The sequence below is a fragment of the Bacillus rossius genome, chromosome 3 (assembly GCF_032445375.1).
Source record: "Bacillus rossius redtenbacheri isolate Brsri chromosome 3, Brsri_v3, whole genome shotgun sequence".
NCBI classification, from domain to species: domain Eukaryota; kingdom Metazoa; phylum Arthropoda; class Insecta; order Phasmatodea; family Bacillidae; genus Bacillus; species Bacillus rossius.
Genome location: NC_086332.1, coordinates 88,748,875 through 88,772,605, shown reverse-complemented (window position 1 = coordinate 88,772,605; position 23,731 = coordinate 88,748,875). Strand labels below are relative to the sequence as shown.

Below are 23,731 nucleotides of genomic sequence, written 5' to 3'. Positions count from 1 at the left end.
CCGCCTCTCTCCCCCCCCCCCCCTGCCACAGCGCTGCCACACCCCCCTGCGGACTCGCTGCCTCTCTCTCCCTCCTGCTGCGTCGCTGCCTCCCCCACCCTCCCTCATTAGAAAAAGACGCATGACTTGCCAGTCGTTCCGCCAGCTGTTTCATTTAATCAAAATTTAATTGGCGTTTAAATAAGTTGTGGCAGTATTTCATTTTGCTTTTATTAAATGTTAGTTTTTCATACCTGAAAAAAAGAAAAATCTATTTTTTCCTCCAAATTCGCGTATAGGAGTCGAAAATTTGGAGAAAAAATAGGGGGCCTTTACGCGAGTAAATACATACATGTTGTACTTTAAAACATTGTTTTTGATCAATTTTGACCAAATAAAACAATAATTCCATTAAATATGTGTAGAAAATTATAATGACGATATATTTATTTTTTCAGGGTGTCTACCAGATCTAGTAAATGAAATTCCCTGATTTTTCCAGGTTTTCCAGGTCTAAAACTGAACTTTTCCAGGTTTTCTGTAACACAATTACGACATTCCACAAAACTGAAAAAAAATGCATAACAGTACATTGACGGGTTTCAAAATATTTCAACTCACTTAAATTATGAAAAAAAAAATACCTTCTTCCAGACGTGGCCAAAGTGACTCAATTGATGGCAAATAAAACATGCTGCTACAAATATTTCACACACTTTTGCAAAAACATAAGTAAAAGGAAGCTCCCATCAATTTTGCAGTGACTCAACTTTTGCGTCTATTGCACTTGCTTCAGAACGAGCCAAATCCAACACTCGAGCCTTCTTCAACTGCAATGCCTTGATCTCCTCTTCAACTCTTCTTTTTCTGCCTTCTTCTTGTCTGTAGCTTCCTTTTCTTTTTGTTTTGTTTGCAGGGCTTCCTTACACCTACAACTAGCATTTCTTACATATTGTAACATGGACTTGGTGATATCAACATGCTCTACACCTCCAGAACATTGAACAAAGTCGTACATCTGTCTTAGTGCGATCAGTATTTCTTCCTGCAAGTTTTCAGTCAGCAGATTAGAATTCACTGAAAATCCTCTTTCCAATGATGCATTTCCATTGGAAAGTACCAACATCATCCTCACAAACTTTAGAAGGCCTGTTTTGGCAGCTACTGTATGTGCCTTAAGGATGAGCATCCACAATTGATCAAAGCGCCAGTCTTCTCGAGAAAAAGACGAGAACAGTGCTTCAGAATCTTGCGAGGAACATACCAACTGACATGATCACTCAATGTTATCAGCTTCTTGTCCTTATAGCCACTTGTTTTGAAGACAACATTCTAAACTGTAATTCACACGCTGTTTCCTCACACCCAAATTTAAAGCCACAGATGGACATAAGCAGGAAATTCCCTTGGTAAGTTTGTACTTCAGGGGACTTTTGTCTTGAAGTTTTTTTACCATAACCTTTAGACAAGTCCTAACATCATTTTTCAGTAACAGGACAGACTTTACTGGTACTTTCTCTTTCTTGATGGCATGGCATACTGCATAACCCAACTTGATATTGTTAGCAGTCAATAGATTTTCCTGGTTATCTACATCCAATTGAGATACATTGCGTTTCTCTCTAAAGCTCTTCAGTACCTCTGGTTTCAAAAACTTTCCTGCCAAAGCTAATAAAATGTCTACCAGTGAATCATAGAGAAAAGGTGCCATGGGTGCTTCACTTTGGAAAATTGTGAGAAACAATTCCAGCTCTGATGCCAAAGAGTAGAAGAATGTCAATTTTACTTCTAGAAGACTCTCTTCAAGAGCACTTTTCACTACACTGAAAGACACAGATGAAATAGAAACTTCACTAAATTTCTTTAGGTGGGGTAAAGTTTTCATGGCACGCTCAGCAACTGCAGTATTCCATCTGATTGCACAAACTTTCTTGGAAAAAAGCTCATCCAGTTATTCTAATGTAATCTGCCCTCCTTGCAGGTACATGCATAAACAAATAGTAACTGTGCCTGAAAAAACTAACAACATCCAATTGTATAGCAGAAATTCCAGTTTTGAAAGCACCATGGACCGTATGAAGTCCACAGCTACCAATTTCTAGCAACGATGGCGAATCTTCACCAAAAGTGTCTGTGATATGTATTTTCAAAGCTAACAAAAATGCCCAGTTTACGTTGAGGGCAACCATAGATACTTAAAATTAAATGCACCTGTTGGTATAATCCGAACGTGGGAAGCACGTGCTGCAGTACGTACATCAGCAGGATAACAGACCCGCTTGAACCAGTTTGTATCACGTGATTTAACGCCACTTCCGAATTCGATGGTAAATAAAAGAAAATGGACGTGGGAGCTGTTCGTTATTTTCCATCCAAAAATAAAATAATGGGACGCGATACACTTGATGCTACGTCAATGCAAGCAGATCAATAAACAAAAAACGTATTGCCAACTACAACCTACCAAACAAAAATTCCCTGATTTTTAACAAAATTCCCTGATTTTTCCAGGTTTTCCAGGGTCAGTAGACACCCTGTTTTTTCTAACTAAACAATTTTTTTTTTCACCAAAATTTTGCACTAAAACTATTCACCAAAATGGGCCTTTTTTATTTACAATTTTTCATTGGCCCTAATTATGACTTGCAGAATAGTCTCTACTCCCTTAAAATATACAGCAGCTTCTGTTTCTCCACAAATTATTAAATTAGCTAATATGTAGTATTGACTTTTTTATTGAAATAAAAATAATCAAAAAATTGAAAACACTTAATATTTGGAATGCTAAAAATTTTCTAATTCTATATAGATTGTATCACGAAGTAAATATGTACCAATATTGTTATATTGTAATGTTATATGAAAAAAAAAATGTTTTTATGGGATTCCAATGATCTCATTCTCATTATTTGTATTCAATATTTATATTTGAGAATAATTTGGTATTCATATTCGATTTTAACTAAAAAATGTATATTCGCACAAGCCAAGCCATTTGTCATTGCCATCACTGCCAAATCCAAAGAGTTAATTATATGAATTGTTTACAGCATGAGTACTCACATGGTCTGGTTCCATTTGGCAGTGCCGACACAATGCCTGAATCAGTCTCTCGATATAGGGTTTGAACAGCAATGTTAACGAGTCACTGTTCTTTTGGTACAAGTCTTCCGATAATCTATACCACAAGTTGAATGTGATTTCAGCAACCTGCAAGTCATAAAAAATCTCTATTTGTGACTAAAATATGTATGTAATGACATAACAGTGAAACACATACAAACAAAATTACTCACAAGCAGCTACTTTTCGACTAGAAGTCTGTGTATTCAGAAATTTTAAATTTGGATTAACTCATTTGATATTAAACATAACAGTTCAAATCCAAGATTTTTTTTAAATTATTCACTACTGATAGTAGATACCAAACAGCCTATGGAAGTTTATAATTATATAATGACAAAGCTATCCAACATACCTTCACTGTTTATGTAAAGAAACCAGAAATTTTAATAACAGATTAATACCACAAAACATTCACTTACAATAGTTTTTTTTTAAACAGCCTTATTTTTGAAAAAGTGATGCCAACAGCTCATGTTTCTATTTTAAACCCTAGTTATTCACCTGCTTTAGTTGTAAATGGTGGCCACACAATCTTTATTTTAGTTCAGCGAATTTCCTCTAGAATCCGGAACCATTATTAAAGTTTATTTTGTTTTTGAGGTGAAACATATGTTTCTTTGTAGATAAATTCAACAAGCTACTAGGTTTTACATGGTGTTTTCGGTCGTAGTACATCGTCATAGACTTGGACAGAAGAACTCTATTATAACATTTTGCATGGGGGAAAAAGAGGAAAACTATTACAGTATAAGTAAGAAAATATTATAAGCAGGAAATTTCAATTAAGCACTTGTTAAGTGTTAGAGGTTTTTTTACAATGGTCTCATCAAACAAACAAATTTCATGTTAAAACCATTGATGGATACAATCAATGATAGTGATTTTTGCTTTCATAATTTTGTGAAAGGGTGGAGGACCATCTGATCTGAACCATCATGTGAGAGATGAGTACCTTTTTACACGCTTTATATTAGCTTCACCTGTATGTTTTTTTGTATGTTTGTAACTGACTCCTTTGCGTGCGATTTTGACCCACTTTAAACGGCCAGATTTCATTCAAACTTTGTAGATTTATTGAGGACCGATGACAATACACTAATTTGATAAGATTATTCCATTATTCAATTTGCAAAAAAAGATTTTTGTCAATTTATATAATTTCACAAAATTTAGTAGGCTTTGTTTATATCGCGCCAAAGACAAACTGAGAGAAAAGAGTTCGCACATTGTAAAGAAAACCATTTCGCTCATGTGCGAACTCTTTTCTTTCAGTTTGTCTTTGGTGCGATATAAACAAAGCCTACTAAATATTGTGACATTTAATTAAATGAAAAGTGAGAGTGGGTTATGATTATTGTGAACAATATACTTTCTTGAAGAGAATATTATCTATATTTGTAAAAATATGAAGAAGAAAAAAACCCTGAAATAAGGGCTTTAAATGTTGTTTCTTTCGTTAAATAGAAAAACACAATTACGTCTTTGTTTCATTTTAACAATTAACCAAGAGTGAAACATTATTATAAAACAACATTTTCTGCAAATATTTCACGAAATATGGAAAAATTGAGGTTTGATTTTGCTGTGAAACCAACAGCAGATGGGAAATCAAACACCATATGCATAACCTCAATAGCTACACCTGATGGGCAGATTTTTGAAATTCCACTCGAACACCAACCTGCAAATCTACACCAAGCAGTTACAAATACTCCAAACTATGCCAAGGTCAGTAAATCATTAAATAAAAGACATCAAACACAGAAAATATGGATAAGTTTGACAGATGATATATCAAAAACATATTTGGATAGAGAGCAAAACTTACAGTTTAAGGATTTTTACCTGGAAGAAATTGAGGAAAAACATAAAGTGCTGAATCTATACTTAGTGCATCAAATAAAAAATTGGAAAAACTGTTAGAAAAATTTCTTCAAGAAAAAAAAACATATTTCAAACTCAAAATTTAGGAAAAATTGCAAAATATTTCATGATTGAGAAATTCACGAGCAGAAACTCAAATGCTTACCAGTGGACTAAAGATTTCAACAAAGAATGTGAACATTTCCTAATCAAAGAAAACAAAAAGAAAATAGAAATTTTAAAACATTTCTTAGAATACTCCAGCGAAGTTTGGTACAACTGCATGCAAATGAAACTTACAATGGAATCGGACTGGAACAAATGGGAGAAAATTTTTTGTGAGACATTTGCAAACAAATGATGGTCACCCATCATATATGCTGACTTAGAATAAACATCAATGACTTCCCGAATATATTGATTTTCATAGCAGGATATTGAAATTATTGAGTACTGTAGTTCTTCAACACGCTATATATTTTAGAAGCAGCCAATATCTATTCAAATTCACTTTAATAGTAAAGTCATGTAATAAATAAAAAATTGAGCCACATCTAGAGACACTTCTGAGATAAAACAATATTTATCGATTTTATTTTAACTGCAGCCAATATTTATTCAAAATCTACTTTAATAGTAAATTGATGTAATAACAATCAAGTTTTTTTACATTGTTATAAAATTTCTTTCATACGTCGATAAAGAAGTATAACTTTAAATTATAAATAAACCAAACTAAAAAGTAGAAAATAAATACTAGTTTAAAAAAACTAAAAAACACGCTTTATATAGAAAACCAAACTAAAAAATAGAAAATAAATTTTAATCAATTTGAATTAAGAAAAGTGTAAAAAAATTTTAATAAATATAAATTAATAATAGTGTATATAAGAAAAAAAATTATTTTATTTAAAAAAAAAGCATAAAGTGCATGATGTCAATATGTAGTTATAAATATTTTATTGACATATATGAGTAGAAGGATTATCATTTCGATAATATCTTAAAAAGCACCCCAAGCTTTCTTTTTAAATAAAATACATTTTTTTCTTATATACACTATTATTAATTTATATTTATTAAAAATTTTTTACACTATTCTTAATTCAAATTTATTAAAATTTATTGTTGTTTTCTGTTACTAAGTAACATGTGTTTAAATTAAATGTAGTGGAGACATTGCTTGTCTGGGCCATTACCACTAATAATTAGGAACGTACTGTATTTTATGAGTAAGAATTGAGTAACCACATTATTTTTAATCAGTTGTTAAGCCGTTTAATTTACTAGGTACAAATTCAGGTTTTAAGCATGGCTAGGGCAGGACCGGTATGTGTCCATAATTATTACATCATCACCAAACATTTGGTGTGACCAGAAACATGTTTTTATTTGTGAAAATTGATGGTGTTTTAATATATAGTCAAGAGATGGAAAACCGTTCATGTATAGTAACAACATTCATTTTATAATGAACCAACAAACAGCACATAATTTGCCATGCTCCTATTAGAAAAAATAAGCATAAAATATTCTAGTAATGGCGGGGTAAAGAGTGTCATCAACTATGTCACAGCATGCCGTCTCCTGACAATTCCCAGCTCCATTTTTTAATACTATTGATGAATTAAAATACAGTTTACCTTGCTGCCATACAAACAAAATTCATGAATGACTAGGGTTTAAATATGTAAGTTTGAGCTCATTTAATCAATATTTCACAAATACTGCATTTAAAAAAAAAAGTATGGGTTTTTTGTGAAATGGATTGAATTTTTCTGTTTTTTGAGGTTCATGAAATTTTTTTTGGCTCAATATGCAGAGTAGCTGGTTCTGGGAAATAAAGAAGAAAAATTGAAGTGAAAGATTTTTTAGGTTAGGTTAGGTTAACATAAACACACTTTTTTTTCCTCCAAAAATATAAATGGTTTAACAAACATTTTATGTATAGGTAAATATTGTATCTGACTGAACCTATTCAACCTTTCACTTCAGTACTATTTGTCTAGTTTCTTAGAAGCCATTTTTTTTTTCAAATGTTATTCTTTCTATTTGAATTCACTTGCCACATGGGACTTAAAGTGAAGTTAAAAGAAGTGTGCATGTTGGTCGCCGGCATTAAACATGGTTTTTTTTACCAGGAAAAGGATTAGCTGTTCTGCTTTCCGTGGTACCGGTACCAACATTATATTTACGGTTCTCGGTGCCCAGTAATTTGCTGAGAACCAGCTTAACCGAGAACCGAGAACTGGGACCGACCTATCACTAATTGTGATGAATAATGAGGTAATCTTCCCAGAATAGTTGTTGACACTTGTATGTGAATTTATCTGATCACAAGTGTATTAAGGATAGATCATTTAAATAAATTAATGAATCTAAATAATCCAACCATGCAATGTTAAGTTTAATTGAAAATTTGTGTATGGGGTATTTTTGTGTATTCCTTCTTCAAACATATACTTTACTTTGAAGAAAAATCTAATGCATACTAGCCTACTAATTTATTATCATACTTAAGCCAGGCCCAAAATACATCACATAAAAACCACAAAAAGTTTAAATTTATTATTTATTAATTAATTAATTCTTACTTCTATTATAAGTTCAGTAATTTTTTTTTTAAATTCTTGTTGTTTTACAAATATTTGCTTCCCAGCTAATGTAACATTTGATCCCCTACTACTTTATTTTTAAAAATTCAAAAATACTACGTTTTAAAGGTAAATTTCAGAATAAAGTACTTTCATTACTAAGTATAAAAGTTGATGCTTTATTGGTGTACTTTATAACGAGATTCTACTGTATATCAACTAAATACAGTGCTCATAGTGTAATTTTTCATTAACATAAACACCAAAAACATAAAATCATTCTCATAAATTTATGCAATTACTTGAGCTCCTCTTGATTTTTAAGAACTCACTCTTACTCAACAGAAAAATAAACACGCGTGAACTCGACTCTAGTGTACAAATACTGAACTAGGTACGTGCAACTTGACTTAAATCAAAAATTGCAGACTCATTCATCTCTAGTGATAAAATAAACCAAAAAATACTGTGTTATTTGTAGATATGTATGTATTTTTATACAGAATATTAAGTTTTGAATAAGTTTCTCAAAAAGGTAATTTCACAATAACATTGATTCTAATTTTCAAATAAACAGGTGCTAATTTTTCTAGTCCACACATAAGCTTTCCCTATGCACTCACCTCGTAGTCATGATGGCCCACGCAAGTCAGCACAACATCCAGGATTTTGATAGCAAAGTGAGGCTCAGTGATAGTGCTCCCATTGACTATCTTCTCCAAGAATGACTCAGCCAGCTCCGTGAAGATACGGCAATAGTTCATAGACCTGTATGTGACCACATAAATCAACACTGTAACTAATCTTACAAGATACATAAATGATACAACCCAAACACGACTCAGCTTGATTTTTAAAATCTTAGCGGTTCAACTTATTTTTATGTTACAAAAATAAAACAACGTTAAATAGGTTCTCAATCATCAGGCCGCTAATAAAAAGTTAAAACAAAATTTTAAGGTTCTAAATGAATAAGTGTAGAAAATTTACAAAAATGCACTGTCAAAAACATTCAAAGCATAAAATAAGTACGGAACATTATAAGTACAGTCACACCCTGCTTATAATGTTTTCCTGCTTATAGTGTCATAATTTTTAAGTTCCGACATTTTCCCCACAAGGACAATGTATTTATTTTGTGCATATAATATTTCCTGAATGGTGCATTTCCTGCTTAAAATATTTGCTTTATAAAATTTTAAAAATGTTTTAAAAATCTAACTATTCCAACACTTTTCCCAACTGGGAAGTTTAACATGTTAAGTTGATGTAGTTTATTCAAATACAATTGTATGCAAAAACAAAATATAAGTGTGCCAGAACACTAGTGCTACACGATAGTGTTGGCTAATGCTGTTTAGTCAATATATAAAATGTATATAATGTTCGCAGTTACATGTCTGCTGGCACCCTTATTTTGAAAAAATAAATAAATAACGAATCCTTCCATTCCTTGCCATACTAGTGTGTTATCAGATGTATGTAATTAGTCCTACAATATTTTAGTTTCAGCTATTCCACGATGGAAAATATAAATAAAAAAAACCAAAGTGTTTCCTATTGCTGATTAAGAGTTTAATATATTTCAATCATAGGTAGGAATACCAAAATTACATATTTTCAAGTGGCAAAGCAATTGGAAATAGTAGACATTCCCAATCTAAACTCATTACAAATAGTGAAGACAATTTTACAGAAATGTGGCAGTGTGACTTTAAAGACAAATAAAATAAAATCTGGAAGAATGACAGTGTTGAAAAATTGTTGGCTTGGTTAAGCAAATAAAGCATAAAGTGTACCCATCAGTGTTTTTAACGTTAAATTTGTTTACATAGCCTGATGAGTCCATTAGTAAAAGGTTCAAACACTGACCAGAGCTACATTGACATTTCCTGCTTATATTTTCCTGCTTGTAAGAAATAGAGATATAGAGGGAGATAGATATAGATAGATATAAAAATTTATTTCTAGAGATATGGAGATAGATATATATACATAGAGAGATAGATAATTAGAGAGAAAGAGATGCTTTGTACATGTGAACCTACTTCAAACAAATTACAAAAAAGGAATTGATCGAGGCATTACAACACACGCCGGGCACTAGCTAGAAGGAAGTAAAAACGAACTTGGCCTAAAAATAAAACCCAATAGCTCACATTGGGCACACCCGGCCGGACTGTGAGCCACGCCTGACAGGCAACGGGCACAAGGAGGAGTCCAAGTCTAAATGAGAGGGGGTTTACTTCTCCTGGTCCTCGTGAGCGACGGACACGTGGAAGCTGGGCTCCAGCGACATGACTCCCGTGAACAGCTGCAGCTCCAGCTCCTGCTGGTTGTTATTCTCCTCAAGCCGCTGAAGAAGTGCACACAGGCAGTCCGTGGCCGCCTCGTGGATGCCTGGGGCCGCCTGGAACACGCACACCGTTACCTTTCAACTGACTAGTCACAAGCTCACAACCACATCAAATGTTAAGAAGCACCTCTAGACCTAGCGGCAACCCTGGCTAACTAGTCCCGGGGTTCAGTCAGTGGGTGATTCAAATACTGATAGGCTGTCTATAGACATGGACACGACATCAGTCCCCATGCGACGCAATGAAACCAACAGAGACTGCCCCTGGCAACCCTGGAAGAACATGCCAGACATCAAGCATTAGAAAATTCTGCTTTAGGAGTTGGGAAAAGGGATTTTTTTTAATTTCACGTAGAATGTGATTTGCTTCTTTTTTCAGAGCACGGTTATAAGCATTAATTTTCACCTTATTTTTAATTTGAATGCAAAAAATGTGAGAAAAATTTTACACATAAAAACACACACACATTGTAAGGCACGTTACTGTGACAAGGCTATGTCTCCCCACATTGTTTTTGCGTTTGTTTGTGTCTTTCGTGCTAGCTGATTTAGGTGGGCGGCAAGTAGCGCACTTTCTCGGTGCAAAGTTGTGGACTGCTTGGGAGCGCCAGTACATGGCATGAGTCTAGCTGTGGTTTTAATTAAGCAGTTAACATAACTTTAACCTAATCTAAACAACCAACCTTTCATTTCAGTTCCTATTCTCATTTTCCAGAAACTGCTACTCTAAATATTGATCCACAAAATTTCACGAACTGTATAATACAATCCATTTCATTAAAAATATGAATTTTTTTTAAATGCTGAATTCCCAAATTAGTGATTAAATGAGCTCATATTTACATATTTAAACCCTAGCTATTCATTCGTTTTCACTGTTTACGGCAGCCAAATAAAAAGTATTTTATTTTAGCAATATTATAAACACAATTTTGGCTCATTTCCATCGAAACACAAAACCATTACAGTAGAATCTCGTTATAAAGTACATCAATAAAGCCTCCACTTTTATACTTAGTGAAAGTCTATAAATTTAACTTTAAAACGTAGTATTTTTGAATTTTTAAAAATAAAGTAGTTGGGGATCAAATGTTACATTAGCTTGGAAGCAAATTATTTGCTTTAGCATGCAACATGGGTCCTGTGACTGGAACATTTTGTGCCCTCATATCCTTCAGCCACTTGTTCAGCGCAATTTCCAGGTCCTTGTTATCTCCTAGGCGAAGTCTCTTGCGACCAGAAGATAAAGATGACTGTTCGTACAGTTTAATAATTTTTTTGTGACCTTTTACGATTGTTGACAGTGTAGTGAGCACCGCAACCAAACGACAGTGCCACATCTGCATTTTTCCTGCCTTTGTCAACTTCTTTCAAATTTCCACTTTTCCCTTCAAAGTGAACTGCTTGCGTTTCTTGATATCTTTTTGGCCATCCATCTTGATTAAAATATTCAATCAACAATATTGTTTGCCTCGTGCCACGTAAAATGTAAACAAACCTCTCATCCATAAATAACCATAGCTCTGCACTAGTATCGCGTGTCGCGAGCATGGCTGTGCCAGGCGACATTCCAACCTTCATGGCAACACAATTAAAGCATGTCGGCCATGTTTTGACACCAAACAGTTCAAAACTTAACCTGCATAAATTAACATTATTGGATATTCTATTTCGTATAAAAGTTAAAATATAATTTTTATTAAACATTTATTTACAAATATACATATCTGCGTTACTTAAAACTTTTAAAATGTACTCTACAAATAACCAAAAGATGGCGCAGCTAAAAACAATTGTCTTGAAGAAGGGTGAGACAGCAATCAATTGTTTAGATCGTCTAATGCACTAAAGTGTGTGATCCATGGAGGAAGAATGGCGCGTTATACTGTACTATGATTCTATGAATTGTTGAGACAGTGTTTGTTTACATTTTATACTTTTAACAATTCTTGAAAATGATACAAATTAATCATTAAGTACATTTATATTAAAGAACCCCTGCGCAAACACAGTAACAATTATGTAAAAATTAGGGATGGGACGATTCCAAAATTTTCGATTCCGATACCCGATTATCGATTCCTTAAAAAATCCTTCGATTCTCGATACTCGATACTCACCTAGTTAACTTAATATTAAATAATTCAAATTCTATTTGCAACATTTTTTTTTCAGCTTTCAATACATATATTATGTAGCATACATCATAAATTCATATTTATCAAATTTGAGTACACAACTAAGTTATTAAGATTAACTCATATAAATGTTTACATCATTAGAAGTTAATGGCTCATATGTCAAAGGGGTCAAACTAATCTAAAATTTGTTTTGTAATACGTAAAAACTATAAAAAATTTTTTTAAGCATTCCTTGAGCAGTATAAATTATTTTCGTTCATACAAATTGCCTAACTTAGAGAAGGGTACAAATTAACTAAAAAATTTGTAAAATGAAACAGTAACAAAATTAAGCAACAACTAGAGAACTAGCAAATGAAAGTGTTGTACTTGATTGTGGTTAGTGATGGGTCGATTCCGATTCCGGAATCGGTCGATTCCACCGATTCCAGTATAATCGTGGGATTCAGAATACAATGGTTTTGGAATCGACCATGACCGATTCCTGCATTGTTTTTAAGTTTGCAAGATACATCTCCTATGCAACGTAAGAAAATATTAAAATGCATGCAAACATAATTTTTAAACTACATAATACAATCTTTTTTTACGTTACTGATTTACGAATTACGGTGATTAACGTATTAATTTATTTACTTGCACCGCCATTTTCCCTACAGTACAAATGCAGTATCTACTTTCCCGCTTTAAGCGAAAGCATTTTTCGGAAATTACGTTGCAGCAGCGCTGCATTTAATAGTAAACCTTCAAAAATAATTAGACAAAATCATAAATGTTAAAAGAAAATTATGTAAACGTAAACGGCAAGTAAAATAATGTAAACGTTAACTATTTGATCATGGCAGCTACATTTGCCATTGTAAACATCCTAATTTTTTTTTTTTTTTTTTTTTTGCTATCTGCCATGGTAAACCATACGGCCATGAACCAAATCTTTGGTGACGTGAACGTGAAAATTAATATGTTTCACATATCTGCACTTTAAACTTTAAAGAATTAAAATGAAATAATTTTTGAATGAGATTTTACCCAAATTCACAGTGGATTACAGTGGCGGCCATATTAAAATAAGTTTAAAAGCAACATAACCAAATTGCTGTAAATCGGCGTTCTTGTGCGTGTTCAGCGATGCTCGTTTTACATCAGATATATTTTGGAAAGGCAGTTGGCTAATCTGAATTTCCAAACATTGCTGCTGAAACGTTCGTAAATTTTTATTACCAAACATAAACAATCTTTTGAAAGTAGTTGTGTTAGTTTAACAAAATTGTTTCCGATAAATTTCTGAAATGAATTAAATGTTAACACGCGATTATTTGAAGAGTTTAAATATTTTGTGTAAGAAAATCACACCATAAAATGTGGAAATTGTGAGATGCTAAAATATGCACAGAAGTTTCTTACTCAAGAACCGAAAATTTATTTTCTCTTTACGGTTGTGAAGAACTGCAAGACTGGATAGATTTATTCTTTTCACCAAGTGAGATAATTAAGTTCTAGGTAATATATTAAAACGTAAGCATCTCTGACATTTTATTTTAGTGTGGTGCATATTTGTTTCTTGTCATTTCCATCATAATGAGATAATAAAATTTAATTTTTACATTTCCCTTTTTTTATTTTTTTTCGCCCTGGTCCCTTGAAATATGTATAAACGAGGTTATATTGTCATTTTATTTGGATCATAATTTAGTTGTGCTTGAAAATAAAATTCTTAACCTAACTGTACAAACCTCTTTTTTTGACAATTAATTAATGTAAGGTATCTAAAGTTGGTTGAGTTATAACATTATTTACAATTTACGTCATAAGACATCTTTGATTATTGGCAGTGTTTGAACATGTGTTTTGTCTAACTATATGCAAGGTTAAAAGCCCAAATTGTGCTAGAAATTCAAGGTAATGGTAATGAATATACTTTTTAACATTATATAAGCTGTATATAATGTTAATTTCTGCACAGAAAATGAAACACAATGCAATTACATTTTTAAAATCATAAACAACTTTTTTTTTTCTGAGTATATTACTCTGTTGAACATTGTCAGATAAAAATTAAGGAATCGGAATCGGATTCGAAGAATTGTACCTTTAATTTAAGAATCGAAAATGGAATCGGAATCGGTATATTTTAGGAATCGGCCCAACACTAATTGTGGTATTTCGGCGTTAAGTTACATTTAAGAAACACAAATTCATTCGTTGTTATTTCGGCGTTGTGGTAACGACCCAACAAAATCTATAAAACACTGACCAACTAATCATCATCGTCACACCATTCGAAAATGAATGTTTGTTTACATTTTTCCGCTTTTTTGCGCGATTTAAAATGCTTGTGCTGCCCCGTACGGCTGGGTGACGAAGTAGCATGGTTCGCCCGATAATCTGCTTGATACTACGACGCTGTTCCAACTATATGCCAGCGCCCCCGGCTGACGTGGTATGGCCACTCACGTAAGGCTGTTCCAAACACCGTTCGCCCAATCATCTGCTTGCTTTTGTATTTATTTGGTGTCGCTGTTCCAAACTGACGCCAGTGCCCCGAGCGGTGTGCGTGGACTTTAAAACTTCGCCTATTAGTCTTATCTATCCAAACATTATGCCGGAAAGGAAAATAAACCCCGTAGGTTAGCGTATTTTTACAGTATATTTTTGGGTTTAACATTATAACGTGAGCGTGTGTAAGCTTTTGTTTGCTTTAGTGCATTTATGATTAATGTTCAGTGGCGGCCATGTTGCGGTGTTTGTTTACCAGTGACGAGACAAATATTTTACCCAGTATTTAAATTTCCTGTAAAAACATTGCGATTTCGCGTTTTAATACTAAATTTCGTATAAAAACGCTGTGTTGTGGCGATTTCGGGTAAAAACTGTATTTTACGGTGATTTCGCGTTTATCGTCGTTTAACCGCGATCGCGAAAAGAACAGGCCCCTTCTAATACGCAGTGATAATTTTTTTATAAATAATTTTTGTACTTTGACTTGTGTATAACATCGACCCAAGTTTTAGATATTGTTTATTTCGGGAAATATTACTGTTATATATGCGTCTAGTCAGTCATAACCCCACTCAAAGAGTCGTTAAATAATTGTATCTGACAGATTTGCAATGTTGTGAAATGATTTTTTTTGCTACATGCGGGAATCGACTTTTATCATCGATTCTCGATTATCGATTATTTAAGTAGAATCGGTAGGTATCGATGAAATTGGGAATCGGTTTTCCCATCCCTAGTAAAAATTTTCCTGTTAACTGGAAAACAATGGTCTTTGTATTGAAAGGTAGTATACGTTTTTAATGTTTAAGTGAAATATTTTACATTGTTTACATTTGTGTTTTGAGCAGGAATTTAAAATCATACGTTGAACTGAAAGGTACGTTATTCTGAAGTACGTTGTAACGGAATTTCACTGTAATTACATTTTTTTAAACATATTTTTTGAGTCGCAACGTCTGTTTTGTTATAGATACATACAGCAAATAAGCTGCTACTGTGTCGCAGTGTTATTTCGTTTGTGCCTATCAATTTATACACAGTTTAAACTATGGCGTTTCACTTCTTATCTTCCAAGGGCCATCACAATGGAGTGTTCTTGTTTTTTTGTGGTGTTATAGTCCATGGTTGTTAGCAATTTTTTTTCTACCCCCCCCCCCCCTCCAACTACTGTAGGGAGTGACAAAATGAATACAAATAATTATTTTTTCCCAGTTTGAAATGACAAATATGCTGTTGCTGTTTAGCACGACAGTAGGCTAATAAAAAAAAAAATTTGAATACTTGTTGCATATTTAAAATGTTGCTTATTGTTAATGATTTGGTTTATGAAGGCCCATTAAAACATCAAAAATGTGTATTTATATCCCACAAATGACTTAACCTCAACACTGAACATTGGTATACAACAAACTCATGAGGTATGCTATGTCAAATATTCATAAGCAAACGAATATTCGTTATTTAAAAGTGTTAGTATTTGAGGTCAAATTGAATACAAATAGTTTATTATTCATATTTGTATTCTAAAATTCAAACATTTGCAAAGACCTAGTTAGCTGATTATTTTGTTCACCATATTAACTCAATAATGCACTAAACAATTTATTGCGAAAAGGAGTATTTTCTATCTGAATTGGTGTTCATGTTAACAGAGTTTATTTCGTCAAGTTTTCATGCAGAATTACTTGCTAAGATTTTTTTGTTTAAAATTCTTGATATTAGATATTTCTTCTTCAGGTACTTTCTGATCAATTCTATGGCACCTGGGTTTTACACATAATTCTCTTTAGTACATGAGAAAGAGAATCGTTTCAAATTTAGAAAGGATACTCTCAAATTTACAGATTTTTTTGCAATATTAAAATATATAAGAACAAATAACTATAATTTTGTTTTCTAAATGTGGTAAAAATCTATACAGAATTATTTGCAAATTATACTTTTCTGTGGTTTATTCACAGATAAATTCTACGACCAAGTGGGAAATTGGTACGTAGTGTGGTTCTTATTACTTTCAATCAAAAAATTTATTCCTGTATGTGATTTCCAATATTTATAAGGACATTTTTTAATCACATATTGTGAAAACTTGCTTATTCTCATTTTTACTGATTTACAGTGTGTTAACGATGGTTTTTATCTCAGAAATCAATATTTGACACTTGAAGATGTACCCACACATAAAATTTCCTTTAAGTTGAATTTGAGTTCAAAATTTGTTATACGTGCACACCCATATTGATTAATATAAATATAAATATAAATACTTGATGTATTATTTCTTGTTCAGGAAGTTAATTGTTAATTTTGGTGTTGCATAGGGATAGCTGTAGGCATTTACAACATTCATAAAAAATATAATTCATATGTACCAAATAAATCAACTATATTTAAAATATTGATTGTGTTCCTAAGACATCTCATGACTAGAGAAAAGATTTTATGGTTTTATTTTCAGGACAATTTCATTTTTAAAACAGGAGATTTCAGTGTTATTGTTTTTGTATTTTATTAAATCTGTTTATTAAAAACAAATTGCATATTACTGAACAAATATGATTTTTAAATGATCCATAATACTTATTTCTTCAAAACAGTAATATTTTGACTGAAAAATGATGCACTTTTTTAATATTAGGATTTGTAACAAGCATGTTTAACTTTTCACAACAAATAAATAATAAATCTGTTAAGTATTTCTGTGTTTGAAAATTGTTCTTATGTCATAATGTAAAAATGAATAACAGTAACAGACAAAAGATTAAAAAATTTAAACTTTTCAAAATCTGTTATTTAATTGTACTACAAACATTATGCTAGACAAATTACTTTAATTGGATTTTATATTTAAAAAATTAAGTATTTTATATTAGACTTAAGTTTTGATTAATAATACTGATAGGTAGAGCCAAGATTTTATGGTGTTATGAAAAAGGACTTTTCGTCATTAAGAATTGTGGATTTCGTCTTTATCGTCATAAAAAATTAAAACACATGTAATAACATGTACACACCTAGCAGAGCTGCCTTGATCAAATGCTTCAATAATTCGTGGTTAGAGACTTAAAATATGCACATTAAACAATACTATGTTCAGAGTACATAAAAAATTAACAACTAAAATATTTAGTATTCTTATGCAGGTAAGTACTGTTCCTGAGTTCAGGAGAGAGTCTAAATTAATTAAAATAGAAACTACAGTTAAACTTTTGTTCTATAAATGCAATATAATTAAGCTCAGGAAAAAGCCACCATTGTCAGCAGTTCAGCATTCTCTGGTTTTAGAGATCTTCTTCTGTCACTTACAACTACAGAATACTTAGAAAAAGATCTTTCTGAGTCCACATTCGTTGCAGGTATCCATATTAACTTTAAAGCAGCAGCTGCAAATTCAGGATAATCCACTTTCATTTTGTTTACTTTATGGGCCCAACATTGTATGTGGTACATGTGGTCACCAAATACACCTTCAAGGGTACCAGCAGATTTTGTCATGTACCTGGCACTATCTGTAACATACGCAATTATGTTTTCTTCCTTGACTTCATATTTGTAGCATACATCAATCACTGCCCGAGAACAACAAACAGCATTTGCTGCATCAAGGACACAAGAAGCCCCTAATATAACATCTTGTTCAGCACATGGTTTCAGAATTTTAAACAAGATGTTGAAAACACAATTATTACTCTTGTCAGTGGTTTCATCTGCGAGTATGACCACATCTTGCCCCAAGAGCTACTGCTTGATTTCCACTTCTTTTTTCTCTCTAAGTAGGGGAATGTACTTTTTCCTCATCCAATCCGCTGTTGGAAGATCACCAGCATCACTTACATGCTTCTGCATCCATGCAGTCAGCTTGCTGTTGTCAAGTTTCTCAAGAGGAATACCTGCAGCTACAAAGGCTTCAACAGTTTCGAGAACAAAATCTTCCTTTTGTTTTTTTGCGCATATTTGCGCCACTCCTGCTTCTGGGATAGAAAGCTGTCGTTTCAAAGTGCATGGGGATCGTTTAGCTTTTACATGTTTGTCGCTAATTATGTGCTTGTTTACCGTGTCCTTACGTTCATGCTCCAAACGGCAATTACAATATTTACAGAAAAGTATTTTTCCGTCACTGACATATAATCCCTCATTCTTAAACTCGTCAGCACGTGATGCCGCAGTAGCTTTATTTTTCGGCATGATTAAGAAATTTAGCTTTCATTTATGCACGTCATTTGTAAACAAAGCCCGGAGGTACAAAAAACTAGTATTTACTGAAGTTTTAGCGAAAAAATAAACCGCGGGAAGCCTACTTTTTACAGGCGAGAGAGCCATATACTCAACCCGAAGTAAAAGGTTAGGTTATGTCAGGTCAGTGAAACAAATGTTTTTATTTATTTTCCGGGAGGGTTGGGTAGGTAAGCGTTATTTAAAATATTTAATGACCGTAAAATAAATAAATCCTTGCAATAAGGTGCTTTTTCATTAGCGATCGGAAAACTTCGATTATGTTACGATTTTGGCACTCTCGCCTGTGAAGTGTGAAATGAAATGAAGGCTTCACGGTAAACTGCTTATTCAACAAGCACACAAAATTGCGTTACAGTGAAATTTCATTAAATATTAAGTGATCATTACATATCAATGTTCGCTTTTATTTTATTTTCATACGTATTTATTTAATGAATGCAGTTTTTTTTCACGTGTATTTTTCAAAGGATACAGCAAACAAGGCGCTGAGACTTTTCACGTTGTTGTGTTTGTTAACTTGATAATTTTAAGTTTACGATCGTCAGTTGGTAATATTGCGTGATCTCTAGTGGCTAGATGCGTTTAAAAACTCTAACCTAACTCCGATAACGATCTTTTTTTGTTCGTGAAATCGTCAATTTTTGTGATATCTTGTAATTTTTTAAGATGAATAATTAACGCATTAAATAACCACCACACTGCAGTTGGATGACGACCATTTCTTCTACAAACAGATACGGAATTTTTGTCAATCAACCAATAGTCGGTAGTTAACGATTTAAATCAATATTGAGGTGTTTATTTGTGGTTAGAAAACATTTCGCATTTTTCGCGGTTTGGGATGAATTTCGCGTGAAAATTGTGATTTCGCATAAAACCATATAATCTTGGCTCTACTGATAGGTTCCGTGATTTTTAGTTGCATTTTGGTGCTTTGTAATATATTAACTTGAATTTCAGTGTTATTTTGATTTTACCACAATTCACCATAAAATGTTGTCCCTACTTATGACAACGTATCTTCACAATAGTGTGGTAAACATAACTTTGTTGTGTCAATGTGAGGAATATGCGATAGCACACGAAAAAATACTGCCAAATATACCTGGTTGTTAGCGAGAACGTGGAAGGCATGTGCCACCACAATGCTGCCAGCAACATCCGATAGCGTGATTGCCTGGACAGAAATCCAGGACGTGAAGCAGCGGAGGATACGAACATGAATCTGAGAACTGTCGCCTCCATTCGATAAGCAGGATTTCTGCAACACCAATAAATCAACCCTCACAACTACAATTCATAGTCGTAGTAGCACTTGCATACATATTTTTACTATGAAGATGAATCATTAGGAAGCTAACTAATGTAACCTTACCATAGAAGAAATATTAACACTAAGTACTACATATTAAAACATAAAGCAACATTTTGTATCAAAGTTATGGAATCAGATTTTTTTATCATTGTCAGAACTATTCTCATACATACGTAATATGAACACAAAGTTTAGTCTGGCAATCAAGAGTTATATAGTATGCCGAACCACTTTTGGTTTTCAACAGAACATAATTAATTTTCTGTATTTCAGTGTGTTACGATTTAGTGTAAGATTTATTATATTTATGTAGAAAATACTGTTAAATTGTTAGTTAAGAACTACAAACTGAAAAGGTAGCTATACATAAATCTTATGACTCCCCAGACTAAGGTAACACTTAGCTGATAAGTGTGACGATCTAGAGATTCAGAATCCCGAACCAAAACAATCTTGAAATTCCCCCTATCTAATCACCCCTTCCTTCTAGAGCTTACTCTGGTGGTGCCAGAACCTCAGACAAATAGAGAAGGGATCAACAATGATTATAGATGCTGTTACACTTGGTGTCAGAAGTGGGATTTTCGCGTCTTTGTCGTCTAGTTATGCCCAAAGAGATTCCTCAGAAAGCGTGTCCCAACTGCCACATACAATCTCTGAACTCTGTTCATGAAAACATCTGATTTGCTTCGCTGTTCGACATCCGTTCTTAGTGTCTCATTCGTGACAGCCGTCCAGTCTACCGCGATGTATCCTGACACGCCCTATTGGTTTCAGCCGTGTCTTCCGCATTTCACCAGAGTCATGTTGTCATCATGTTGTCACATTAATAGTCTCGTCTGTGTGCTGCTAAGTGGTAGAGTTTGCTAACTCTCTTCAGGTCTGCTGGTGTTACCCTTGGAGTCTACAAGCCTTCACGGAGAACTAAGGTGAGATCAACCCTGTATACTGTTAGTTCAGCTACACATTCAAGCTGGGTCCAAGGTAAGCATAGAAAGATAAGAAATATATCTAAAAGCAGCCATGAATCTATTAGCTGTAAAGCTAAACACAATGGAACATGAGAACGCTCCAGTGGATCACCTCAATCAATCACAAGTGTCAGAAAAGTTCAGCCATGACGGTAAAGAATTTCTCATTGCTGCCAATTTCTCCCTTATTCTTACTAAAGCTGGAGCAAGCTGCAACTGTTTGTTGTTGGTCAGAATGAGAGTAACTAGCTTTCCTAAATCTTAAGATTGTCCGACAATGCTCTAGATTTTATTTTGGCAGATAGTTCATGCCAGGAAGCTAACTCAAATGATGATCCAAGAGACTTCTTTTAGAACCTTTTGGGAGGAAGCACATAGGTAGCTATATTTTATCAGGAACAGTTAAGCCACTCAAAAATGTCTAATACAGAGTCAGTAGAAAAGTTTGCAGACAGCATCTGAAAAGATAATACTAATATGTACAAGTTTGGGGAAAATCATGAAGGGAATTAACAATTAAGCAATTAGCATGAAACCAATCAAAATGCCCTTGAAACATTCCTTAATGGTCTTAAAGGAGAAGTAGGAAAGTATTTCTCGACCTCGCACATTTAAAGAAGCCCTTGAAGCTGCAATTAATATCACACAGACTGACATCCAGGTAAGGGCCAGGAAAAGGCTTGTATATCTCATGGTAAGATTGCCAAAAATAAGTGCTCGTTCTGAAAGAAGGCTGGTCACTAATGTGAAAGACTGTTGTATCAGACTACATGCTTATTTTGGTAGTTTGAAATCAGGAAATCTAATAGAAGACTATACAAAGGTCAGAAATAAACAGACCTAGAGGATCCAGGTTGAATGACAGCCTGAGTTAAACAGGCCAGCTACAGGTGTCAGTTCCCAACAACATGCATACCTGCAACAGTGTCTGAAAATGGTTTAGATGACTTGACTGTAGAAGTAAGTTTAAAGGTAGACCACTGAAATTATTGATTGATACTGGCAAGCAAGCATCGCTTTTATGACATCATTAGTTGGAGATACAGTATTAAATTGTCATGTCTCAACGGGCCAAAGTTTGGTATTTCTCATCTTTTTAGGCCATAAGCTTAAGAATATGGGAGCCATCACCGTAAGCATTCAGCTAGAGGAGCAAACATATGACATCTGTGTAAAAGTAGTACAAAATACCTCTAAGCACAGAACCGTGCCACAATAAAGGTAGAAAAATAGAGCTTATGCCTTGGAAATAAGTTGAACATGACATTACTGTACGTCAGTCTCTGGCTCACTGGAGCCATGTCAGACAACTGTTACAGCAGAGGCTTGCAAGCCTTTTAAGTTCATGGCTTCATCCATCTTCTGCATGACCTAACCTATTTAAACATTACAACTAAAGCACTCATTAAACCACAAACTGAACATAACAGACACAAATTAACAATACTAAGAAAAGGAATTCCCAGGATTTCTGACTTTACTACAAACTGTTTAATATGGTTAAAAGGCAAACTACCCGCTGTCATTTGCTTTAAGGTACTTGGCAATTACAGCTAAATCAGTTTTAACTAAAGTTTAATTAGTAGGTAGTCAACCAAACAATTTTACTTGATTATTATTCAAATACAAGTGAAATTTAGGAATGTAAACTACTGAATACACAGCATTTAACTAGAAACTATTGATTACAGTAGCAAGAACTTTTAATCTATTTCAGATCAAATCACAAGAGGCGGCATTATCAACCATTCCGTTTCCTGAAATAACTTTAGTTACAAAAGGCATAGTCACTTTAGTATTACTACACATAACTGTGATGTCAATTGAGCTATCAACTGCATGTAGCCATGAAGTGTGAGCTTTATTTTAAAAAGGTTTGGTCAACTTTTTGAGGGACACGAATCACATTTTTTCCTAAGAAAAAAAAATGAAGTTTCACATGATGGCTCACTCTTCTATCATACAGTACAAAATCAGTTCTGCAAACAGTAATTGAATGTGTTCTACAATTAGAAAATTCTCAATGATTTAGTGGGCATGGGTTTGAATCCTACTTCTGACACCAAATGTAACGGATCTATAATCATTCATGTCCAAGGTTCTGACACCACTGGAAAAAACTCTGGAAGGAAGGGCATGGGGAAGGAGGTAGGAGTAATGAGGTAGGCAGAAGGTACGGAGAATTTCAAGATTGTATTGAGCGGGATTCTGGATGTTTGGATCTTCGCACTTATTGGTTAAGTCTGGGGAGTCAGAAAATGTACTCAGATACTACTCCCATGCCTGTTTGATTCCTTAAACAATCTATTACTGCTTTGACACAGATCTGCATTTTACAATGCAATTTTGGTCAATGAATACTCCTATTCTCTCTAGTTTCAAAACCAGAGACCCCTAGGGTACATGACCCAAGTGCAGTACATCCTTTTCAATTGAGTATGCATGCTCAGACTACCTTAATATAAAATCCAATATTAAGTTCTCTTACATTGCATTTATTTTATTTATTTATAACAATTTGGTTCATACCAAACTACGGCATAAGGCTTTGGGTGGTAGGCACGATACAAAAAAACCACAAACAACCAAATAGCATCTAAAAGACAAGACAAACATATTGGATGAATACATTAACAATAAGAACAATACAG

General features: G+C 33.6%; 1 protein-coding gene across 1 annotated transcript in view; it reads right to left on the bottom strand.

The window, feature by feature from the left end:
• Positions 1-23,731, bottom strand: part of LOC134531016 (transportin-3) — a 110,057-nt gene that overhangs the window by 77,496 nt on the left and 8,830 nt on the right. Inside the window, exons 4-7 of the mRNA XM_063366455.1 lie at positions 19,900-20,055; positions 9,809-9,972; positions 8,186-8,330; positions 3,043-3,189 (exon numbers count right to left, since the gene is read on the bottom strand). Of these exons, the coding sequence (XP_063222525.1) occupies positions 3,043-3,189; positions 8,186-8,330; positions 9,809-9,972; positions 19,900-20,055 (612 nt within the window). The remainder of the gene's footprint in view (positions 1-3,042; positions 3,190-8,185; positions 8,331-9,808; positions 9,973-19,899; positions 20,056-23,731) is intronic.